This window comes from Dendrobates tinctorius, unplaced genomic scaffold (assembly GCF_039654945.1).
Source record: "Dendrobates tinctorius isolate UK_male_01 unplaced genomic scaffold, ASM3965494v1 ptg000011l, whole genome shotgun sequence".
In the NCBI taxonomy this organism is placed as follows: Eukaryota; Metazoa; Chordata; class Amphibia; order Anura; family Dendrobatidae; genus Dendrobates; species Dendrobates tinctorius.
This window is the reverse complement of record NW_027361679.1, coordinates 83,810,150-83,836,435: the sequence shown is the minus strand read 5'-3', so window position 1 is coordinate 83,836,435 and position 26,286 is coordinate 83,810,150. Positions and strand designations below refer to the sequence as shown.

At 43.7% G+C, this 26,286-nt stretch overlaps 1 protein-coding gene across 2 annotated transcripts in view; it reads right to left on the bottom strand.

Annotated features, from left to right (window-relative positions):
* Positions 1-26,286, bottom strand: part of HDGFL2 (HDGF like 2) — an 86,512-nt gene that overhangs the window by 32,117 nt on the left and 28,109 nt on the right. For both annotated transcript variants that reach the window (XM_073543993.1, XM_073544002.1), the window contains exons 5-13: positions 19,761-19,838; positions 8,752-8,820; positions 8,519-8,660; positions 8,363-8,432; positions 5,436-5,787; positions 5,212-5,297; positions 5,056-5,123; positions 4,516-4,586; positions 4,289-4,390 (exon numbers count right to left, since the gene is read on the bottom strand). In XM_073543993.1, coding sequence (XP_073400094.1) covers positions 4,289-4,390; positions 4,516-4,586; positions 5,056-5,123; positions 5,212-5,297; positions 5,436-5,787; positions 8,363-8,432; positions 8,519-8,660; positions 8,752-8,820; positions 19,761-19,838 — 1,038 coding nt within the window. The remainder of the gene's footprint in view (positions 1-4,288; positions 4,391-4,515; positions 4,587-5,055; positions 5,124-5,211; positions 5,298-5,435; positions 5,788-8,362; positions 8,433-8,518; positions 8,661-8,751; positions 8,821-19,760; positions 19,839-26,286) is intronic.

Sequence of the window (26,286 nt, the reverse complement as noted above, 5' to 3'; positions counted from 1 at the left end):
TGGCTATTGGCCTAGATCTGGTTGCGGCTTTAATAAACCGTGCTACCCAGGGGTCACCTGCCACATCATGGTTATAGAGGGCGCCTAATGCCGCTATTTGTACTTTTAATGTGTTGACCGCCAGACCCTGTTCTAGGCCCTCTTGTAGGAATTCTAGGATTTTATCAATCTGAACCCCGACCTGAACCTTTGCCCTAGAGGTGGATAGAAATTTTTTCCATGTTCTGCCATAAGCTCTCATTGTGACCGGTTTCCTACTCTTTTGTAGTGTAGTTATCAGGTTTTCTGAAAAACCCCTGTCCCTCATCAGTTCCCTTTCAAATTCCATGCTGTTAAATGGAACCATGGGTCGGTTACTGAGAGCATTTTTAGCCAGGAAAACCAGGTTCTTTTGGGCCAGAAGAGGCCATCAGTATCATTCTCGCCCTGTCCTCCCTGACTTTCTTTAGGACTGCTGGAATGAGCATGATTGGGGGAAAGGCATATGTTAGACTCTGTGTCCATGGGAGCATAAATGCGTCCAGAGTTAGTGGATTCCCCCTGGGATCTAGGGAGCAGAAGGCGTCTACTTTTTTGTTTTTGAAGTCGGCGAACAGATCTACGTCTGGGGTCCCCCACATTTTTACAATCTGCCGAAAAATGGACTGCTTTAGTACCCATTCCCCCTGTCGTAATTGGGTGCGGCTCAGAAAGTCTGCCCTTTGATTCTCTGTACCGCGGATGTGTAGGGCTGTCAGAGATAACAGGTTTGCCTCCACTAGTTTGAGGATTTTGGCGGATGTGTCCATTAGGGCTCGGGACCTGGTTCCCCCCCTGGTGATTTATATAGGCCACTGTGACCCGATTGTCCGAAAGGATATGGACATGGTGGTTCTGGAGTAGGGGTAGGAAGTGTGTTAGGGCATAGCCTACTGCTAGAAGCTCCTTTTGATTTGAGGAAGCTTTTAGTTCTTGATTTCCCCATACGCTCTGAGTCACCTCGTTGTTCATGTGCGCTCCCCATCCTGTGGGACTGGCATCCGTTGTCACTATGTGTGTTATCTTTGGTGCCCAGGGGATCCCTTTGGACAGGTTCTCATGGTTTCCCCACCAAGCTAGGGAATGAATAGTGCTTGAATTTAGGGTAATGCGACCCTCTAGGTGTCCCCCTATTACTGCCTGGTTGGCCAATACGTCCCACTGGAGATTTCTTGTGTGTAACTGAGCCCATTGAACTGCTGGCAGGCAGGCAGGCAGTGAACCCAACAGTGACATGGCCTTCCTTAGTGTCATGGAGGGATTTTGGATTGCTCTTGCTGTAATTTGAGCGATCTTTTTGTGGTCTGGGAGGCGACACTCCTGAATGTTTGAGTCTAGTGTTAGGCCCAAGAATTCTTGTACCCTGCTGGGCTCCAATCTTGATTTTTTGAGATTTAGAAGCCAGCCCAGGTCTTGTAGAGTGTTCATCACCCTGTCTCTCTGTTCCCTGCATTTCTGAGCAGAGCTGCCCGCTATTAGGAAATCGTCTAGATACGGGATTATTATTATATCTTGTTCCCTTATATGAGCCTACATTTCCGCTACTATTTTGGTAAATACTCGCGGAGCTATCGATATTCCGAAGGGCAGGGCTCTGTACTGGAATTCTTTCACCTTGCCTTTTATTGAGACGGCTAACCTCAGATACTTCCTGGAGTCTTCGTGGATAGGGACGTGATAATAAGCGTCGCTGACGTCCAACACCGTCATGTAGCAGTTTGGGAACAGGACTTTGGTGGTAGATCTGATCGACTCCATTTTGAAGCTCTGGTTCTTGACGTATTTGTTTAGCTTTCTCAGATTTATAATTGTACGAAAGGTGCCGTCTGGTTTGGTCACTAGAAAAAGGGGGGAGTAGAACCCTCTGCCCATATCCTGCAAGAGAACCTCCTGGAGGACTCCTTTTTTTTACTAGGCCTAGAACCTCGCTTTCTAGCGCTTCCTGTTCTCGCATGCTGGATCTCAGCGGCGTTGTTACATATTTTTGAGGCGGGAGATAGAGAAAGTCTATCCTCAGGCCCTCCTGGATTAGGTTTATTATCCATGGGTTTGTTGAAATTCTCCTCCAGGCTGGAAGGAAAAAGGATAACCTTCCCCCCACATTTGGCATACGGTCACTTGGAGGGCTTTTTGTCCCGGGGAGAGTTATTAAAGAAGAAGCCTCTCTCTTCTTTTATCATCCCACTTTTGTTCCCTTGGTGGTCTTCTCTGAAAAAACCTCCTATTCCGAAAGGGTCTTTTAAATGCCGCTGGCCCTAAATTTGGGAATCCTTTTTTCTTGTCCCCTGCTTTCTGGAGGATGTCATCTAACGTTTCCCCAAAAAGGAATTTTCCTTCACAGGGGATGGAGCATAATTTCATTTTGGTCTGTAGGTCCCCTGGCCAACTTTTAAGCCATAGTGTCCTTCGGGCCGCGTTTGAAAGTGCTGCTGTTTTGGACGATAGTCTGACTGAATCGGCCGATGAGGAATGCAGCCGCTCCCCTTATTACTGGGATAGAATCTAAAATTTTATCTCTAGGTGTCCCTTCCCTCAGCTGTTTCTCAAGTTGGTCCACCCATACCATTAGGGCTCTTGAGGTACATGTCGCCGCTATCGCTGGCCTGAGGTTACCGCCTGCAGACTCCCAAGCCCCCTTTAGAAAGGTATCCGCCTTCTTATCTAGGGGGTCCCTGAGGGTGCCCATGTCCTCAAAGGGAAGGGCGAATTTCTTTGAGGCTTTAGCAACTGCTACATCGAGTTTCGGGGCTCTATCCCAAGACGTGGATGCCTCCTCCTCAAAGGGATACTTCCTTTTAAGGGAAGGGACCGTAGTATTTTTTCTATCTGGCTTATCCCATTCCTTTTTGATTAGACCCTTGACGATTTCGTTCAGTGGAAATACTCTGTTTTTTCTGGCCTAGCCCCCCAAACATTATGTCCTGGACTGTCTTATCCGGCCTCGGGTCCAATACCCCCGTGGTAGACCTTACAGCTTTCACTAGTTTGTCTACCTCTTCTAGGGGAAAACAATGACGCCCTCCTGTTTCCTCGTCTGAGGAGCCGGATTCTGAGGATTTAGACGAGATTTCTCCCGATGTGGAAGAATATGACTGGGAGGTTTCTACAGTGTCCTTTTTCCTCGTTTTATCCTTATGTTTAAGGGATTCGAGGGCACTCTGGACCTCTGATTTAATTGCGGCCCTTAGGTCAGATGCAAAATCCGGAGTCTCCAAACAATTTCTTTTGTACAGGACTCCCATAATTTTTTCTCCCATGATACCGGTAGGGGTTTAGTGCAAGTGGGACATTCCCTGTTCTTTTTAGCCTTCTTCTTTCCCTAATAAGGGAGAGGGATTGCATTACAAGGGTGACATTCACGAAGATCACTTACCCCAAAAAAGGCACGCGGCTGCAGGTACCGGTTCGGGAGACGGAGTCAGGTCCAGTATTGGCTGATCTCCTGGTGGCGTTTTGCTCCTCGCTGCTGACGTACTACGCTGCGTGGAGTGACTGCTGGAACGGCGCTCTGTGTTTCGTTCCTTTTGTCGGTGGTGGTGTTGGTGGTGCTGCTGCTGTTTCAGCTGCTGCCTCTGCTCCTGTTGCTGGTCGCTATCCTCCATTATTAGGGTCGCTTCCAGCCAGGAGTTTCTGCGCCTCACCTTTTTTAAACTTGGCGCCGCGTGACGTCACCGCTCCCCCTGCACGTGCTGGTCGGGGAGCGCGCTCCTGCGCATGCGCCCGGTTCCGGAAGTTGCTGCTCTACTTCCGGGGAAGCGGCCATCTTGGTACTCTCCGTACCATGGCGCTGCCCACGCTCCACCGGGTCCCGCTGAGCCCCGATCTCCTTTCCGGAGCGGTGACTCCGGCGTCTCTCCTCCCCCGCTCACCCGGCAACCCGCATCGGCCCCGGCGGTGGCGGCTTCGGGCACCGCACCTGCCGCGACAGGGGCCTCCCCGCTGCCGATAGCCGGACAGGCCGGCCCCGGACTCCTGGATGCACAGGTACCATCCTGTGGGTCCCTCCGTCAGGGACAGGAACCCAACTGAAGGCGGAGGAGAGGTACCGCCCTTTTTCTGTAGGTTCCTGTCCCTGAAGGGTGGATCCCCTCTCTCCGTGGTGCTGTCATGGGTGAGAGAGAAATCACAGATGCCGCAGGAATAAATGTTTATTTGCTACCTAGATGAACGAGACACTAATAAAGAAAAGTCCTACATTGGATACTTATTTACTCAGAATTCCCCAATAAAAAAAGGACCCAATAGGTCAAACTGTACCGCAGTTTCTCACCTTCTTAAGTGTAGCCACCACATCTGTGTTCTTCTGTAGTATGCAGGAAGTCACTTGCAGACTTCCCAGCTTTTCAAGAGCTTCTAAACATTTTTGTATATCCTACGTAGGAGGAAAACAAAGTAATGCCGGCACAATGATTTATGAAGGACGAATAACAAAATGTATAAATATACAGTGTCAAAATAGGCTATTAATCGATTAATGGGAGCTTCCCTGTAACTCACCGGACTGTCCACCTTAAGGGCAAATTTGATCTCACTGTGCAGCTTCTGGAGTTCCTCTTCAACATTAGGCTCTGTAGAGGGCACAAGATCATTGTGTAAATATGTGTATTTTTTTTTTTTAAACACATACATTTAACCAGATGAAACTGAGGTACTTACTCTGAGAACTCGCATTACAATTGCTGTTTAATAAAAACGAGCATTTGAGGAGCAGAGCTAAAGAGCGAGAGCCAATGGAGTCCAAGTGAATCGAGTTTCTATACACCCAGACAGGCTGACCGTGTTCGCAGTGCGACATATCCGCAGCAGTAGGGACACTGAAGACAAGCTGACCAAGTCCGCTTATACCGCGCAGTGTGAGATATCCGCAGCAGTAGGGACACTGAGCAGCTGTCAGGCCAGTTTGGCTGAGATGGAGTTTAGACTTATAGAACCATTCTACCTTGGGTTTTCAAAGCAAGTACACCTGCTTCATCACATCCAATTATATATAGTTTGTATTATGAAATGTGGTAACAGACCTGACTCCATCAAGCTCACCTTTCTTTTCAACTTTTCTATCACTTATAACCTCAGGTTTCTTTGCAGCTTTTTCCTTCTTTGATGGTCTATGGATTTATTAGGAATGATATATATTAAAAAACAAAATTGCATTTTAGAATATAATCCAGGTTTTTCTCCAGATGTTCCTCTAACCTTCCCACTGGTCTGTCGCCACGTTTCTCCATCTTATTTGGCTTCCTCCCAGGAGCTGATGCTTTTGGCTTTTTAACAGTCTTGACCTTAGAAGAGAAAGACATAGCATTACATACAATAAGCCCTAGAATAATATACATTTAGACAAGCACACAAAAGCCATACGGAGTATTTGTTCACCATGAAATTCAGACCCATCATTTCTAATAACTCTAAATTTTAACCTTTTTCTCACTGTCAGAATCCGACATCCTTTGTCGCCTCACTTTCTTGGCATTTCCTGAAGAAAGTTTGGTCTTTTTTATTGGCTTTTCTTTCTCAGAATCAAAATGAGAATGTGTCCTCTTGACAGGTTTAGAAAGCTGTTCATCATCACTACTGCTGCTGCTTTTCTGCTCATTATCTGCTTTGTCTCTTTCATTCTTTTCCATCTTTTTTCTAGCCTCCTCTTCTTTTTCCTCCTCCCTTAACCGACGCAACTGTTCTTCCTGTTCCTTCCGTCGACGTTCTTCCAGAGCCTTTTGCCTTTCCTCATCCTTCTTTTTCCAATCACTGATCCGATCTGGTGAGCTGTCACTAAGCGAAGACAGACAAGGGTACACGATTAATACTTTCAGGGAGGAAAGTGTGTGTGTGAGTGTGTGTTAAGTTGGTAACCATTGCATACTTGCAGCATAGCTGGGGATATCTAACAGGAGGAAAGTTAAGAGACAAACTGCTTGGGTGGTTCAAGCAAACAATTTAAGATCTATGAACTTTTGATTGTAGCAGTTGGAAGGAAAGGATGATCATTTTACCACTTGTGAAATGGATATCTGAAGAGCAATTGTAGTCTTGATCCCTCAACGCTATATGACACAGATTCATCATAAGCACTTGTCATTTTGTGCTCCATGACAGATGTATACATATAGCTGGACACCAGCGAAAAACACCACGCAGCTTAACCCCCCTGATGCCGCTGTTACTAGTGACAGGTGCATTTATGTGGCCTCCAACAATCCTCACCACTCAAAGGGGTGCTACTGCATTGTCATGGTAGGCAGGGGGCCCAAACACTAGCCTCCTAAGCGTTCCATCTTTATCTTCACCTCTGGCAGGTTCTGATAAGAGAATTCCATTAATCCTCCTAACAGGCAAAATACACATGTATCACCGTGTATTATACAGTGGGTACGGAAAGTATTCAGGCACCTTTACATTTTTCACTCTGTTTCATTGCAGCCATTTGGTAAATTCAAAAAAGTTCATTTTTTTGTCATTAATGTACACTCTGCACCCCATCTTGACTGAAAAAAAAACAGAAATGTAGAAATGTTTGCAAGTTTATTAAAAAAGAAAAACTGAACTACCACATGGTCATTAGTGTTGAGCGATACCTTCCGATATAGGGAAATATCGGATCGGACCGATATCCCAAAAATATCGGGTGTCGCCGATTCCGATACCGGAAACAGACCCCCGGCAGGCCCGCACAGACCGCGCATCATGATGACATCATTTCTGCAGCCAATCACAGCCATGCCATTAGTTAACATGGCTAACACAACTGGCTCTTTGCATTATGGGAACTTCCGATTCCAGTATTTGATATTGTAAAAATATCTGAACTCGGTATCGGAACTCCGATACAGCGAATATCGGCCGATACCCGATATTTGCAGTATCGGAATGCTCAACAATAGTCATAAGTATTCAGACCCTTTGCTCAGTATTGAGTAGAAGCACCCTTTTGAGCTAGTACAGCCATGAGTCTTCTTGGGAATGATGCAACAAGTTTTTCACACCTGGATATGGGGATCCTCTGCCATTCTTCCTTGCAGGTCCTCTCTGTCGATTGTGTCAGTCGTTTGCTAGAATGAAAGCCTATGGGCGCTGTCCGATTTTTCAACGGACACAAAAAATCGTTGCTTTGTGCGTCGTGTCCGGCTGCCAGCCAAAAATTTTTTTGATGGATCCGGAGGACGAAATGTGAGGCCATCTGTCACAATACAAGTTTACGAGAAAAAAAACGGATCCAGCGGCATCATTCGCCGGATCAGTGTTTTTTTTTTTCCACAAAACGACAGATTGTAATTGATGGCAAAAAAAACCCAAAACTGATGTGTGAAAGGGGCCCAAGTCCACGTCCACACATTCAGCATTTGGTCAGTTTTTATCAGTTTTTGTAAGCCAAAAGCAGAAGAGGAAAAATATAATAGAAACACGTCACCACTTCTGCATTTGTCTTGCAAATAACTATGAAAAATACGCACCAAATACTGAACATGTGACCTAGGCCTTATACACAGTCTAGAAACAAGCAATTCTAATTTTGTAATGGCCTTTAATCATGCCCTTTGGTGAAGGAGTCACAAGGAAGCATTTGATTTTACATTTGCTTCAATAGAACAATATGGATATATTGAAGATCTGTTGATAACGTTTAAGTGATCAAAAATACAATTTTATGCTCTGGACTAACCAACGGATCAAGAGATTTATGGCATCCCGAATCACTTTCATCTTGCTATTTTGGAACAGATAAATTTAATCTCACAACAACAAAAAGAGGGTCCTGTTTTTTCGGCAGGACAAATAGTTTATATCTACCATTTTTGGGGTAAATCTATACCTACATTATGAGTATTTATATTATATTGATTGGATACATGTTCACTTATTTTTGTATTTAATATTTCATACACATTTTCCCATGTTGACTTCCCCAAATTTGTCCTCACTTGTTTTTAATGTAATTTTAATTTGCACATTGGTCTGTCTGGCATTTTGTGTCTAATATAGTTGTACATATTCATCACATCTTCTGTTGGTGTGCACTCCTTCTGTGTGTCTTTCTTTTTTTTTTCTGATCATATAAACCCTTTCAGTGCAGCGTTGCACCCAGCTGTGTAATACATCATATTCTGTGGTGCCCACCATTCCATGCACACTATATAGTGATACTACAGAAATGCCAAACCATAAGCGTTTTGTGTGTTTAAATAACAAAATAATAAAATATTACACGCAGACACACACGTCCTTGCCTGCTCCTTACTGGAATACACACTGATTGTTAGCACAATGGCGGTGACCATCACTTATAAAAGTTACCCAAGGTTTTTAAACTATTAGGTGCCATTTTTTGGTTATACTTTATTTTACTTACCTATCACTACTAGAACTTTCAGGAGACGCAGCTTTAGGCTTTAATACTTTTGGCCTAGTACCTTTTCCTGCTGTAAAACAATACAAAAAAGATAATTAAGTCACAATTTGTCATGAATTTGGCAGCTAGCTTTACTTCTCAGTGGGGTTTACTAACATGCCCTTGGGGTCCTCACTGGCTTCTTAACTGGTTTCTCTGAAGCAGAGGATGAGGAAGATGATGAAGATGAAGATGAGGATGATGAGCGTTTCCTAACGTCACTTTCGGAGTCAGACTTTTCATCAGAATCTGTTTTTATCTGGGAAGGGAAAGAAAAAAAAGGCCACATTTGTAGACTCAGACAGATTAATAACGATGCTGTGCCAAAGTGAAAAAGTGGTACTTCTGACCTTGGATTCTCTTTTAGGGGCTGTTGTCTTTTGCTTGGCACGGGGTTGATTTTTTTCTGGGGTGAAATCCTGGGAAAATAAAAATATTAATACAAAATAATGAATGTGTGAGGGTGTACAGTTAGGGTGCTCAATTCAACATAAATTTATGAGAGTCCCACATCTAAGGTCAAGAACTGCAGTAGGTTCCAGTTGGTGGCATATGCCATATCCAGGTAGTGAATGAATAGGAGGTGGCTGAGGCTCTGTCCACAAGGGGTATGAAACCTCCAAGCATAGAGACTTCCATATGAGACATTGTAACCTACTGCCTTTACATCAGAAGGAAACAAAATGGTGTCATTTCACTACAATCATATGGTAATCTTACTATGCTGCCAGGGCTGTGGAGTTGGTAAGGCAAACCTCTGACTCTGACATTTCCATGAAACAGACTCCACCACAATGGGCTCCGACTGACTTCACAGCCCTGTGGCCAACCACAGCAGATGTGCGGGAATCTGCTCCTCAATCTTTCTTCTATAATCTGCTGCCATATGGACCCCTGGAGCTGCTTATTCTCTTTACTCTTTATAGCTCCATAGCAAACTTTCCATTACCCAGCTACGACTAATAGAGAAGATTTTTAGTGTTGCAAACTGATCGGCGAAGCTGAGCCGCAAGCTAGATTTCCAGCCCTACTGGAACTCAAACAACCTCCAGCTACCTCTCCAGGCAGTTCCAGTAGCCCCAAAACCATCATGAACTGCTGCAGACCAGAATATCAGCAAAAGTTTGGTGTCCCCGAACCAGAAGTCTAGACATTACGGCCTAATCAACATCCTGATACGAACAACCAGATTTGTTCATATATCGGAGACAGGGACTGCAGACAATCCCTCCCAAGTGTGTAGGAGTAGCTTTTGATTTCTGCCGTAAGAAACAGCAGCGACTTTTCAACATGATATAATGCAACAAATATCTATCACTCAAAACGATTATACAGCATAACTGTTATTTTACTTATTGAGACAGTAGTTACATTAGTTAAAAAGGAAGACCTCAAAGCTGAGACATACAATTTCTATCTACAGTGGGGAAAAAAAGTATTTAGTCAGCCACCAACTGTGCAAGTTCTCCCACTTAGAAAGATGAGAGGCCTGTAATTGACATCATAGGTAGACCACAACTATGAGAGTCAAAATGAGAAAACAAATCCAGAAAATCACCTTGTCCGATTTGGCAAGATTTATTTTTCAAATTATGGTGAAAAATAAGTATTTGGTCATTAACAAAAGTTCATCTCAATATTTCATTATATATCCTTTGTTGGCAATGACAGCTGTCAAACGTTTTCTGTAAGTCTTCACAAGGTTGGCACACACTGTTGGTGGTATGTTGGCCCATTCCTCCATGCAGATCTCCTCTAGAGTAGTGATGTTTTGGGCCTGTCACTGGGCAACAGACTTTCAAATCCCTCCAAAGGTTTTCTATGGGGTTGAGATCTGGAGACTGGCTAGGCCACTCCAGGACCTTCATATGCTTTTTACGAAGCCACTTCTTCATTGCCCTGGCAGTGTGCTTGGGATCCTTATGCTGAAAGACCCATCCACGTTTCATCTTCAATGCCCTTGCTGATGGAAGGTTTGCACACAAAATCTCACTTTACATTGCCCCATTCATTCTTTCATGTAAACAGATCAGTCGTCCTGGTCCCTTTGCAGAGAGACAGCCACAAAGCCTGATGCTGCCACCCCCATGTTTCACAGTAGGTATGATGTACTTTGGATGCAACTCCGCATTCTGTCTCCTCCAAACACAACAAGTTTTGTTTCTACCCAACAGTTCTACTTTGGTTTTATCAGACCCTATGACATTCTCCCAATACTCTTCTGGATAATCCAAATGCTCTCTAGCAACTTCGGACGGGCCAGGACATGTACTGGCTTAAGCAGGGGGACACGTCTGGCACTGCAGGATCCGAGTCCCTGGCGGCGTAGTGTGTTACTGATGGTAGCCTTTGTTACGGTGATCCCAGCTCTATGCAGGTCATTCACTAGGTCCCCCTGTGTGGTTCTGGGATTTTTGCTCACCGTTCTTGTGATCATTTTGACCCCACGGAGTGAGATCTTGCGTTGAGCGCCAGATCAGGGAGATTATCAATGGTCTTGTATGTCTTCCATTTTCTTATTATTGCTCCCACAATTGATTTCATCACACCAAGCTGCTTGCCTATTGCAGATTCAGTCTTCCCAGCCTGGTGAAGGGCTACAAATTTTTTTTCTGGTGTCCTTCGACAGCTGTTTGGTCTTCACCATAACGGAGTTTGAAGTGTGACTGTTTGCGGTTGTGGACAAGGTGTCTTTTATACTGATAAGTTCAAACAGGTGCCATTATTACAAATAATGAGTGGAGGACAGAAGAGCCTCTTGAAGAAATTACAGGTCTGTGAGAGCCAGAAATATTGCATGTTTTAGGTGACCAAATACTTATTTTCCCACCATAATTTGCAAAATGAATCTTGCCAAATCAGACAAGGTGATTCTCTGGATTTATTTTCTCATTTTGACTTCCATAGTTGTGGTCTAGCTATGATGTAAATTACAGGCCTCTCATCTTTTAAAGTGGGGAGAACTTGCACAATTGGTGGCTGACCAAATACTTTTTTCCAGGAGCAGAATCTGCCATAAGCTCTATTAAAGGGAAGTGAGAAAGACTCAACCCTGATACGCAGGGAGAGGAGTGGGAAGAGATTCTGGAGTCTCTGATCAGAGTATCACCATCTATTAATAACAGAATGATACAGTTATATATAATAAACCAATTATATTTGACTCAGACACGACTTTTTAGGAAGGGTCGATTTCAATCATCAGAATGTTTGCGATGTCACTCACCAGATGCAAATTTTATTCACATGATATGGCAGTGTCCCACTATCCTACATTACTGGAAAGAGGTGACATTGTTCTTGTCATCCCTGGTGCAAGTCCCTGTCCCTCTTGAACCACTGGTCTGCTTGTTTGGGGTATGGGACGAGGAGATTTGAGGTCACTATGTTGGGATCTTTCTGCGTTAGACGCAGTTTATGGCACAGAAGGTATTGGCACTACGGTGGATGGGAAGTTCATGTCCCTCCCTTAGAATCTGGATGGACTTGGTAAACTCGATTGTTCTATACGAGCGCACGTTATATCAAAATAGGGGATGCCCAGGTAAATTTGAAAAGATTTGGGAGAGTTGAAATTCCTCTCATCTTACTTTGCAAGGTGGAGACATCGCATTTGAGACAATATGATGTAAGATACTAGGCTGCGAAATAGTAAATAACAGTTGATGTAGTTGTAGCTTATGAACTTATAATTAGATTTTATTATCTGAGTAACACGATAAAGGCTTGTGAGATCTGACTGACATACAGTACATGCTTCATAATGTACAGCCTGTTCTTTGCGTATGCTTGAGGGGTTATGTATATATCATCCTGTTTATCAATAAGAGTGTACAATTCTTGTTTTGTACTCAATAGATGGAAATGTGTATGCTCTGTATAATGCTCACTACCGTAAGCAAATATGTATGTTATACATTTTCTCTTGTTCTGAGGTTCAATAAACGAATAAAAAAAAAAAAAAATTTTTCCCTACTGTACATCCGTCCACTAGGATTTGCATTCTTTAGAAGAGACAAAACTAAGTTATGTTACCAGTAAGTCACTTTTAAATATCAAAATGTTTTAAAATGCATAAAAGACTTCGCTGTAGGGTTTGCGGCATGTGTAGTGCCAAATATATAGATTACAAACCATAGCATTAATCGTATGGTTTAAATCGTTGTATTTATCCCAGTTACTCAACAAATCTCATAAAATTTACTTATTTGTTCTTATAGTCTGCATTTGACTTATTTTATGCTAACTTCTTTAATCAAAAAAAATCAATAAAACTTTGAAATGGAAAAAAGAATCATAATGCTTTGTATCAGTGTCACGTAATAACAGTATATCAGGCAGCAACATAAAGCAAATAAAGCATTAGGTTACATGGCAAATATCATAAGGGGGTGTCAGCCATCGTCCACTCCTTTACCGGTTATCAAACTCCCTTAGGGTCTGACCATGCCCAAACACAAACCACATTAGAATTTCCGAATCCTAACCATAAAACTTACGGCAGTTGGGCAATATTGCAGGACCATCTAAGTCAAAGACATATGGACTACAATCCCCTCAAACCAGGTGAAGAGTCTTGAGGAGATCATTTGCATATTCCCAGTGCCTTCTGGGATAAGTGAAGAGTCTCCACGAGCTCAACGATCACTGGGTTTTGGCCGTTGCAGCTGAAAAGTGGAAATCGGAAAACCGGCTCATTTTTCATCCTTTTTAAGAAATCTCAATATGGAAGAGGCCAGGAGCCATTTGGTGAGCTGCAGTTCTTGCTACATGTTCACAGAGTTACCAGTGGAAAAGCCAAACTTCACATGCCACAAATGCAAGCTTGTGTCCCTGTTGGAGGAAAAGTTGCAAAATCTCGAAGAGAGGTTAGCTACGTTGAAGATCATTAAGGAAGGTGAAGAGTTCTTGGACAGAGCAAAATTATCTCTTCATGTTACAGAAAGAGAAGAAATTCGAAGTGCACCTGAAGAAACAGAGGAATGGAGACATGTGACCCAGAGAAGCAGGAGGATCAGGAGGCAGTCAGCACCCATACTGCTCAGGAACCAGTACCAGGCTCTCACGCAGGAAAACGATGAAGAAATACATCAGGATAAGACTTTGCCAACAAACAGCAACCTTGTACGCCTTCAGAGTCCTCCTGGATGGAGAAAGAAAAATGTTGTGAAGAAACGGAGAGTGGTGGTCATGGGGGATTCCCTGTTGAGAGGAACAGAGGCCGCTATCTGCAGACCGGATATAACTTCAAGAGAAATGTGCTGTCTTCCAGGTGCAAAAATTAAAGATGTGTCTGACAGGATATCAGGACTCTTCAGACCTACAGATGACTACCCATTCCTGCTACTACATGTGGGGACAAATGACACCGCAAGAAATGACCAGGAAACCATCTGCAGAGACTTTGAAGACTTAGGCAAGAAAGTGAAAGAACTGGGAGCGCAGGTGGTCTTCTCTTCCATCCTCCCAGTGGATGGCCATGGAAAAAGGAGGTGGAATAAGATTCTGCAGGTGAACAACTGGCTACGTCGATGGTGCCGTCAGCAAAGATTTGCATTTCTGGATTACGGAATACACTTGTAAGGAGAGCTTTAAACTAGAACAACATGGGAAGGGAAGCAAAAGACCAGAAAAAGCCATACACCTGGCAAATGCTATTGAGAACTCGGCTATTAGAAATGGAAAGGAAGAACAAAGACAAAAGAATCTAATTAATAAAAATATTGGAGAAAGAGAAACCAATCACAAACTAAAGTGTTTCTATACTAATGCACAAAGCATGGGCAACAAACAAGGAGAACTGGAACTACTAACACAGGAAAAGAAATGTGTCATTGGAATCACTGAAACTTGGTGGGACAATACACATGATTGGAATACAAGACTAGAAGGATACAACTTATTTGCAAGAAAGACTTGATAAACGAGGAGGAGGTGTCGCATTGTATGTTAGAAACGCGTATATCTGCACAGAGATTGAAGCTTCAGAGACTGGGAGTTCTGTGGAAACTGTTTGGGTAAGAATACAAGGACAGAACAATGGAAAGGACACCATTGTAGGCACTTACTACAGGCCGCCTGTGCAAGCTGAAGATATGGATGAACTCTTTATGCATCAAATGGCCAAGTTCTCCAAAAAATAGGACATAGTTGTCATGGGAGATTTCAACTATGCAGACATTTGTTGGGAATCTCTCTCAGGCAAAACTAACAGGTCAAGGAAATTCTTATCCTCTCTTGCTGACAACTTTATCTTCCAAAAGGCAAGGGAGAAAACAAGGGGAACTGCTACCTTGGATCTAATCCTTATAAACAGGGAGGAAATGGTTGAGGAGGTAAAAGTGGCTGGGACCCTAGGAGGTAGCGACCATGCTATTTTAGAATTTTGGATAACTAGAGGCGGAAGACCTGTGAAGACTCAGACGTCAAGGTTAGATTTCAGAAAGGCAGATTTTAAGGGATTCAGAAAGAGAATTGGAGGGATCCAATGGCTGGATATCCTTAAAGACAAAAATGTCCAGGAAGGATGGGAAATCTTGAAAAATGAAATTCTCAAAGCACAGTTGTTAATTCCGAAAAGAGGGAAGAATAGGAAGAATTTAAGGAAACCAGGATGGATGAACACAGAACTTAAGCACATGCTAAAAAGTAAAAAAAAAATGTTTATAAAATGGAAAGAGGGAGGCATATCTAAAGAAGAATATAATGCTGTCTGCAGAAACTGCAGGGCACAAATCAGATTATCTAAAGCTGAAAATGAATTGAGGCTTGCAAGAGATGTCAAAAGCAATAATAAAGGATTTTGGGGATATGTCAAAAGTAAAAGAAAAGTCAAAGATGCTATAGGATTTTTACAGGATGAAAATAATGAAATGGTAAGACAGGATGTTGAGAAGGCTGAACATTTAAATTCCTATTTTGCATCTGTTTTCTCTCAGAAAGGAAATGTAACATCAACTGTTCTTCACTGTCCTATTAAGGGAATAGAAGAATCCAGAATATCTATAAACAGAAAGATAGTGAGGAAACACTTAGCTAACCTAAATGAATTCAAGTCTCCAGGTCCAGATGAATTACACCCCAGAGTACTGAAGGAGATAGCAGAAGAAATTTTTGAACCCCTCTCCATAATCTTTGAAAATTCTTGGAGAACAGGAGAAGTGCCAGAAGACTGGAGAAGAGCAAATGTTGTTCCTATCTTCAAAAAGGGGAAAAAGGTGGACCCAGGCAACTATAGGCCGGTGAGTCTGACTTCTATACCAGGAAAGATCTTTGAACAAATTATTAAACAACATGTATGTCAGTACCTGGATAAGAATGAAGTGATTAAACAGAGTCAGCATGGGTTTGTAACTAATAAGTCATGCCAGACTAACTTAATTTCCTTCTATGGCGGAATCACTGATTGGGTGGATCAAGGAAATGCTGTAGCTATAGTATATCTTGACTTCAGCAAAGCATTTGACAAAGTCTCTCATACAATCCTTATTGAAAAAATGACTAAGTATGGAATGGACAAGGCAACTGTTAGGTGGATTAATAACTGGCTTAGTGATCGGACCCAAAGAGTGGTCGTAAATGGCTGCACATCCAGTTGGAAGAATGTCTCAAGTCGGGTACCACAGGGCTCTGTCCTGGGCCCTGTATTGTTCAACATCTTTATCAATGATTTAGATGAAGGAATTGAGGGTAAACTGATTAAATTTGCTGATGACACAAAGCTAGGAGGGATAGCTAATACTAGAGAAGAGAGAGAGGATTCAAAAAGATATAAATAAACTGGAGAAGTGGGCAGCAACTAACAGAATGGTTTTTAACAGGGAGAAATGCAAAGTACTACATCTGGGCAATAAAAATGAAAAAAGCATATACAGAATGGGAGGAATAGGGCTAAGTGACAGCACATGTGAAAAAGACTTGGGCATACTAATAGATCACAGACTGAATATGAGTCAACAGTGTGATGCAGCAGCAAAAAAGGCAAATGCAATTCTAGGATGTATTAACAGAAGCATACAGTCTAGATCACGTGAAGTCATTATTTCCCTCTACTCCTCTTTGGTCAGACCTCATCTGGAATATTGTGTCCAGTTTTGGGCACCACATTTTAAAAAAGACATCAACAAACTGGAGCAAGTTCAGAAAAGAGCGACCAGAATGTCTTATGAGGAAAGATTGCAGGATTTGGAAATGTTTAGTTTGCAAAAGAGAAGACTGAGAGGAGACTTAATAGCTGTCTACAAATATCTAAAGGGCTGTCACATTGTAGAAGGATCAATTTTATTCTCATTTGCACAAGGAAAGACTAGAAGCAATGGGATGAAACTGAATGGGAGGAGACACAGATTAGATATTAGAAAAAACTTTTTGACAGAGTGATCAATGAGTGGAACAAGCTGCCACGAGAAGTGGCAAGTTCTCCTTCAATGGAAGTCTTCAAACAGAGGCTGGACAGACATCTGACTGGGATGATTTAGCCAATCCTGCTTTGAGCAGGGGGTTGGACCAGATGGCCCAGGAGGTCCCTTCCAACTCTACGATTCTATGAAAATCTCTCTGATGATCATTAACACAGTACATCAGATCCGGTGAAATGGGAGGAGGGGGCATTCTCATTTCCCACATAAATAGGAGCAATTTGCAGAGCTTAAAAAGCTCTATTGGACAATGGAACACTTACAAATTTCTCCTTGGGTTATCTGACAGATTTTCTTTTTATTCAGTTTCGAATACCAGACTACATGTTTTTTGGCAAATTCCAAATTGAAAGATCGCTTAGCATTAGAGAGAAAGTTAGAAAAGATTATTATGAAAGCTCAAAGAAAAGCGGCAAATTACTTTATACCAAAGGTTAGTCTCACCATACACCTCACTTAATAGCAGCAAATGATCCCGATCGCCAAAACATGTGAATGGAGTGGTGGTTAATCATGCGCATCTCTGACCCATACATAGTTAATGAGAGTGCCACAGACCACCTAAACTCTGCGCTTGACTATCTAATACGGCCTTCTAGAGAATTTGACAGAGCCCAGATTCTTTTAATAGATGGAGGTCCCATCGGTCAGTCCCGAAGCGATTGGGAAGGTATCCCCTTATCCCACTGATAAGGGATACCTACCAAACTGATTACAAGCCCTTTAATAACCCTGCAGGAGGTACATTTTATGCAATGAGTGTCATGGCAATGGCATTCCTTGACTATAACATAGAGCTATCTGCTGACCTGTCTCCGGCTGAATTTTAGGTCAAGTTTTGAGATTATACTGCATGTTGAGGATTTGGCGTCACTCTTTCAGAACAGAGTTGCTTCAGTAGGACAAGGAGCTAGGTGACCTTGAGATGGCAACCAAACATCTTAAAAAACTGTAAGAGCCCTGGTCTACACAGGTTTACAGTTCAGTAGTTTAGTTATATAGCATTTTTAATGAAAGCATGTCCTCTGCCCTTTAGAATCTGTGGCCTCACGAGCAGCATTTCCTCACGAGGGCTTCCAAGCTCACATATTCAGTTTTACATAAACCGGGGAAAGATCCGAATGTCTGCAGTACCGTATTTACAGTCTTATCTTCCTAATAAATTTAGACCTTAAAAGGGGTTGTAGAGTTTTCTGGTGAAAGTCTGCAGTCAGTCTATGCACACAGTCAGGATTCTTTGGTGCTGCTGGTGAAAGTGGGTTAACGCAAGTATGTGACTTGCATAGTTCTGGCCAAATTCTGACTATACGTGCTCTGCCTCGCTCAATTCACTTTTATTAAGGTGACTAGGAACACCAGAGAATCGAGACTGCAGGCAAGGTGTACAGACCGACCAGACTTTCTTCGAAACACCAGACAACCCCTTTAAAAATTGTACTCCAAGGTGATAGCCAGTCAGCTGAAATACTTCCACTTGTCACTGGTCCATAATGACCAGGGAGGAATGGTGTCCAGCAGAGAAGCCAGAAACAATACTATTAAGAGACCTTGGCCGTTATCTCACATGCTCGTTACTCAAAAACTGATGTGCCTCCTGTCAATTGATGATGAAAAAGCGTTTGCGAGTCCACAATAAAGGGTCGGGGAATGTTATAAAATATGCTGATGTGTATAACGGCACTATATTCAGCACCAATGGCCAAGATCTGAGTCAACAGCATTTTATCTGACCATCTCCGTACTGTCTACAGAGCCCAGAGTTGTCCCTTATCTCTGTTATATGTATTGTACATGGAATGCCCAACTAATGAACTGCCAGCAAATGACAATCAACGATATTACCATTATATCATTGTCGCATAAATTGTCATAAGGCACAGATTATACTCTGAAAAGTGTGGCTGGGATGGAGGTTAAAGAACTTCGGTCTTTTTAAAGTCAACATGCGCAAGATCAGAATGCTAAATATAAAACTTCTAACCTTTTACTGTATTCATTTTCGTTCAGATTTAAGTGCTCCTTCAACCACATAAGATAGGACAGTACATTGTATAGAGCAATAAAATATTTACGTAGCAAACACAAATTTACATCCTTAAAGTACTTGATCCCTTTGAGTAATTTAATGTCCCTGTGTGCAGGTTATTATAAAGAAGTAAACCATGCTGTACTTCTCTTCCTTGGGTCCATCGGTGAGTCTCTGACGATGTTCCAGTGTCTGGTATTGGCTGTGGTTTCCTGCGTCATGTGGACAGGAAATCAGTGTGCTCAGTGATTCTGAAGGGGGCGTTCTAGCTACGTTAGCAGAGCTGCTGAGCACAACGATTGGCTGTTCACATGACACCGGCGCCGCAGCCAACGCCATACACTGGGAGCATTCTCGAAGACTTTCCATGCATTTGTTGTGACTGTCACACAGCCACGACAAATGCAGCTGCAGCACTGAACGGCTGATTATCGGGAGCACCCATCGAACCCCCCCTTCCCCCACCGTAACAAAACATTTTTTCTTATCTTGCAGGTCGTATCAGGGGCTTATCAACAGCATTATAGAATGCCGTAGATAAGGCAGTGGCCGTATCTTAGAGCAGCCAAAACTACTGACAGGTTCCCTTTAACCAATTCAGGACCCCAATTAAAGAAAAAAAAAAAGAAAGGATACTCCCTTCCCACAGCAATGTATGTGCTGATATACCCAGTGACGTGACTTGCAGTTCCACATGCAGACTGCAGCCAATGGAGCGACTACTGACTGTCCTGATGGACTATTGATGAGCTGCAGTCAATCGTCCGCTCTGACAAAATAGTAATATACCTCAAAATTACCTTTACCGACCTCCATATGATATTTTACATTTTGTTTTTGATTGGCGAACAATTGTCTATTAAAGACCAGCACTGGTTCGTAACAATATGCACAAATATCTGATTTAACAAGTCACCTTGTCGCTGTCAGAATTTTCTTCTTCGGATGAAGAAACACTATCAGGATCCATTTCGCTTGAGGATTGCTGAGGGGGCTGTAAAAAAGTAAAAGAAAAAAAGATATGGGTAAAATAAAAAAAAAAAAACAAAAAAAAAAAAACAAAAAAACACAGCACAGCAACATGGTCTAAACTCAGGATTTTGCCCATATTCTTCATTTTGGAGAGAATTAAAGCCCTTATTCAAAGGTTTTTTACCTGAATTCTGGCAGGAAAATAGTTTGAAAACTTGCAGTTTTAGTCTACTCCAAGTTGCACAAAAGTTTTGTATTTTTATTTTTTTCCAGGCCTGGAAACTCTGCCTGCTTTACGAAAAGTTGGTGGAGCTTACCCAGAAGAGGATGTGGATGAGTGCAGCCAACAAATTCCTCATAATTAACATCAGAAAAAGTGGGACAAGGACTTATGACACAAATGTAGACTGATTGGAATAAATCTTGAGGTGGCACACGACAGCTAAAACAATTCACCAAAACTCAGGTACAAGCCCTTTCATGAATTTCATGCATCTTATACCATCACACCTTTTATCAATACTAGTCTTTGTTTTTACTACTGGGTTAGTAATGAGTGTGTGACTTGACACTTCTCCATTGCTAAACCCAGAAACAATTAGCCACTGCACCAGGGCAAATCAGGAAGAGCTGAGGTTAAATGCCAGAATATGATGCACCACTTCGGGGGTGGCTGCATGCTGTTATTTGTAGGTTAGGAATGGCCAAATAACCATGGGAGGTCCCAGCTTGTTAATAAGCCCACAGCTGTCTGCATTCCCGTAGCTAGCTAGTTATTAAAAACCTGCTATTCGGACTAATAAACGTTTTTTTTCCCCCCCCCCCATTTATTACCAATAGTAATTTCCTTTAAAGAAATTACAAGGGGTCAGCCCTAATTTTTATTACCATCTAAGGCAAAGCACACAGCTGGGAAGGAGCAAATATTCACTGTCCTTCCCAGCCTATTAATATCAGTCCCCAAATGTCTGCTTTGCCTTAGCTGGTTATTAAAACTAGGGGGGGGGGGACACCTCCCATGTCATTTTATTAGCGTCCCCACACCGTTTTTAATAACCATCAAAGGCAAAGCAGACAGCTGGGGGGCTGATAATAGACTGGGAAGGTCCATGGATATTATAACAGCGTGTCCCTCCCCCAGCCTGTGCTCCTGGACTGTAATGTAATAAGCCCTAGGTCCACCTCACTTGTACTGTATCTAGTGGGGGATTCTGTCTTGGTTATTCTCAGCATGGGACTCCTCCAATACACAAAACCTTTAAGACTGAATGGAGCGGATACCTTCTGGAAACTTCTCAATGTAGTCACATGTTAAAAGTTGATGTGATCCTCCCCCATCGATGGGCTGATCCCAGGATAATAGACTCAGTCAGTTGTGTGCTGACCGGCAAAAGGGCTGGGATCTTACGCTGAGGCGAGATCCCGGTGACTGTGTGTATTGTTAGAAGCTGCCACGTGGGACTGTGTTGTGTCCCCCATCTGCTGGATTCATTGAACTCATCCAAGGACCATTTCTATATTTCCCTGGCATAGGACTGCAGGGGTGGCACCCCCTGGATCAGCTCCCTTTGTGCGAACTCATTGTGGACTCAATACGGACACTGCAGAATTACCTTCATTTGTGTTGCCCCAGTTCAAATAAATCTCATTGGATTGTTTGTTTATCGGCCTGGTGTCTCTTCCTGCTCTGTCGCATACCCCGTCACAGATATTTTCCCCTTCCTAGCATAGTAAGACCAGCTCACAGATTTCTGCTTTCCCTTGGCTGGTAAAAATAAGAGAACCCCATGTCATTTCTTACTATTTCAGTTTCCCCCCTGACCACTCATCAGTCCAGACTTGTGCTGCCCTCATGAGAACCAGCCACTGTGAACTACTGAGGTAACCTTACTGACATCACCTCAGCTCATGGTCGCTCATCAGTCCGGCACTCATGCTGCCCTTGTGAGAACCAGCTGCTGTAAACTGATGTAACCTTACTGACATCACCTAAGCTCATACCAGCCAAGTTTTAGCAGAATGCAGTGCGAGACCCGGCAGTGGCTGCTGCTCCAGTCTATAGGCCCCGTTACATTTAGCGATGCACCAGCGATACCGACCATGATATGACCCAGTCAGGATCGCTGGTGCATCGCTAAATGGTCGCTAGTGAGTTGTCAAACAGGCAGATCTCACTAGCGATGCAGCAGCGGTCGGAGGTCGTACTCACCTGTCAGACGCGACGAGGGTGACAGTCTTCCGCCCGTGTCGATGGCTCGCTCGTCGGCGCCAGCAGGAAGCCGACGACGAGAAATGGACCAGGCCGATCTCATGCGATCACCGATAACCAGCGGGGGAGCCGGTCGGAGGCGAGTATCACATGTAGTGTTATCGCTAGTGATATCGCTGCTGCGTCACAAAATCGGTGACGCTTTTGCGATATCGCTATGTGTAACAGGCACTTATGGAGCTGCGTTCTCTGAACAGGGCTCCATTGACTGGATGAATACTAGGATCGTCATGGGACAGTCCCGATGCGGTGGCACTTGGGTAGAGCCGAGGCTAACCGCCAGAATTGGGGCATCTAATGAATGCACCATTTCTGTGGCGGCTGAGAGGTGGTTCTATTAGGCTGGGAAGGAGCATATAGCCATGGTCTTTCCCAGCCTATTAATATCAGCCCCCAGCTCTCTGTTTTGCCTAAGATGCTTATAAAAAATAGGTGTTTTTTTCCATTTATTTCTTAGTATGTTAATATATTTCTATAAGCTACTATGACTAGAAAATCGCAGTTACTTACTGATAACTGTATTTCTCCGATCCCATGACGGCACCACGGAGAGAGGGGATCCGCCCCTCGGGGACAGGAAACCTACCGATAAAAAGGTGGCACCTCTCTCCCGCCTCAGTTGTTTTACAGAGCATTAATGGAACTTCAGCCTAATACTAATACAACACTTTAAGAAAAAGAAATTTCTATAATTAAACTGCGTAGAGGAGACACCACGTGACTTTCTAGCTAAACTGTATTTACAACAAGTGCGCACCCCACGCATGTAGGGAGGGAATATACGGGTGCCGTCATGGGATAGGAGAAATACAGTTATCGGTAAGTAACTACGATTTTCTCCTTCCCCCATGACGGCACCATGGAGAGAATTGCAGAGACTTAGGGGTGGACCACTGCCGCCAGCACCCTTCTACCAAAGGTTAGATCTGAGGAGGAGGCTAGGTCCAGCCGATAGTGGTTAAAGAAAGTTAAAGGAGAGGACCAAGTAGCGGCTCTACATATCTGCTCAATGGAGACGCCTGCTCTCTCTGCCCAGGAAGTTGACACCACTCTTGTGGAATGGGCCGTTATTCTGCCTGGGATGTCCGCGCCTTCTGACGAGTACGACAAGGTTATGGAGTCCCCTATCCACCTCGCCAGCGTGTTCTTTGATGCTTTTCTCCCTTTCTTTGGTCCCTGGAAGCAGACAAAAAGAGCCCTATCCTTCCTACACTCCCTGGTTGCCGCTAAGTATTCCACTAGGCATCTCCTGACATCTAATGTGTGCAAGGTCTCTTCTCCCTTGTTTTTGGGATTGGGGCATCTATTTTCCAGTCATCTAATATTCTAGTATATTGCAATGTTTTTGAACAAACTGCCTATGAAAACAGTATATTTTTAAAAATAAACACTCAAAATGCATGTTCCAAATTATTATGCACAGCAGAGAGTTTTCAACCTTTTTATTTTGAACAAAAAAATGGTCACTTGTGAAATAAGCATTATCAGCTTATTACAAAATGAAATCAAACAGTTTTCAAGTCAAAACTTTATTCTAGGTGATGTTACATTTGCACATAGGACCCCCTGTTCGAAAGAAGCTTCTGAACTCTCTCGTCCATTGAATGTCAGTTTTTGGATGGTTTGTGCTTCAATTGTTTTGCATGTGGACAGAATACCCTCCCAGAGCTGTTGCTTAGGTGTGAACTGCCTCCTGCCATCATAGACACTCCTTTTGATGATGCTCCAGAGGTTCTCAATGGGGTTGAGGTCAGGGTAAGATGCTGGCCACACCATGAGTTTGTCCTCCCATAGCAGCCAGAGATGCAGATGTGTTATTTGCAGCATGAGATGGTGCATTATCATGCAAGAAAATGATCTTGCTGCGGAAAGCTCGGTTCTTCCTCTTGAACCATGGCAGGAAGTGCTGTTTTAGAAACTCCACATAGATTATGGAGTTCATCTTTACCCCTTCAGGGATCCTAAAGGGGCCGACAATTTCTCTCCCCATGATTCCAGCCCAAAACATTACTCCACCTCCTCCTTGTTGGCGCCTTAGCCGTGTTTTCATGGGGTGTCCATCAACCAGCCATCCTCCACTCCATCCATCTGGACCATCGAGCGTTGCACGGCACTCATCGGTGAACAAAACAGTTTGGAAGTCAGTCTTCATGTATCGTTTGGCCCACTGGAGCTGTTTCTGCTTGTGTGCAGTGGATAGAGGTGGTCGACAGGATGGCTTACGCACAGCTGCAAACCTCTGAAGGACCCTGCATCTTGTTGTTCAGGGGACATTGGAGGCACCAGCAGCTTCAAAAACTTGTCTGCTGCTATGACAAGGCATTTTTGCAGCTGCTCTTTTAACCTGATGCAATTGCCTGTTGGAAAGAGTCCTCAATTTTTCCTTATCAGCACGCACACGTGTGTTCTGGGAATCAGCTACATACTTCTTGATTGTGTGATGATCACAATGAAGTGTCTTGGCAATGCTGATTGTAGTCATGCCTTGACCTAAATACTCCACAATTTGCTGCTTCTCAGCAGCCAACACATCCTTTTTCTTTCCCATTTTGGCTAAAAATGTAGGCTGCTTAATAATGTGGAACAGCCTTCTTAAGTAGTCTTGCCTTTATTTGGACACACCTGCCAAACTAATTTGCACAGGTATCTGCAATTGCTTTCAGTGATATAAAGAGCCCTGACACACATCACCATCAATGAGTTTAAATGACAAAAAAAATTCTAACCTTATCACTCCTAAACTCTTTTTGCATAATAATTTGGAACACAGTGTAAATTTTGGGAAAAGCCTCTATTGATTAATAGAGCCCTTTCAAATTCCAGGCCGTCATGTGTAGGTTCTCCGCTTGAGGGTGCAGTACTGGGTCCTGGGAGAGTAAGTTTGGGATATCCGGGAGGACCCACGGATCGGAGATGGACGTTCTCCTCAGCCACAAGAACCACGTCCTCCTCGGCCAAAAGGGGGCTGTTAGTATTACCCTCTTTTTGTCCTCCCGAATCTTCCTCAGAACTGACAGAATTAAGGCTATTGGTGGGAACGCATATGCAAGGGGGAAAGTGCCAGGGGATCATAAGGGCATCCAGAGCTAATGGGTCCCCGGATGGGTCTATGGAGCAGAATATTTTCACTTTCCGATTCATTTTGTTGGCGAATAGGTCTATGTTGGGTTTCCCCCATAGTTGTGTGATCTGATTGAAAACTTTCTGGTTCAGTTCCCATTCGCCCTGTCTCAGCTGTGTGAGACTTAAAAAGTCCGCCATCACGTTGTCTGACCCTTTTATGTGTAATGCCGTTAGTGAGCCTAGGTTCCCCTCTGCCAAGTGGAAAATTGATTTTGTCACGTCCATAAGGGTACGGGATCTTGAGCCCCCCTGATTTAGGTAAGCGACTACCGTGCTGTTGTCGGAGAATACTCTTATGTGGTGGCCTGAGGGGTTTTAGAAAAAACAGGAGGGTGCGCTTCACCGCTAATAGCACCTTCATATTCGAGGAGGCTGTCTTTTCGTTTTCTGTCCAGGCTCTTTGTGCTACTTGGTTGTCCCAGTGAGCCCCCCACCGTCTGTAGTAAGGATCTGAGAGACCGGTATCACCCAAGGAACCCCCCTGGCTAGGTTGGATGGTTCTGTCCACCACTGTAGAGAGCGAGCTGTGATGGGTGAGATGTTTACCTGCCCTTCTAAATTCCTGTGAAGAGAAATTTCTGCCTCTAGTATCTCCCACTGGAGATCTCTTGTATGAGCTTGGGCCCACTGGACCGCTGGTAGGCATGCAGTCATTGAGCCGAGCAAGGACATGGCCTTCCTGAGTGTCATTAGTGTCCGTGTTATTGCCCCTGTTGCTAGCTGCTCTATGTGTAGCCGTTTCCGAGATTTCGGTAGGTTCAGTAGCCAACCTAGGTTGGACAAAGATTCCATAGTCTGGTTCAAGCTGGTTTCTGTAATGGCTCAGGGAGTTGCCCACTGCCAGGAAGTCGTCCAAGTATGGGACTATTAGGGCGTCCCGTTCTCTCAAATGTGCCATAACCTCCGATATGATTTTCGTGAATACTCTTGAGGCGATGGCCAGCCCGAATGGGAGGGTTTTGAATTGGTAATGCTTTATTTCTCCCCCTATTGTAACTGCTATTCTGAGAAACCGGCGGTAGTCCGTGTGTATAAGGACGTGATAGTACGCGTCTTAAGTCGAGTACTTCCATGTAAC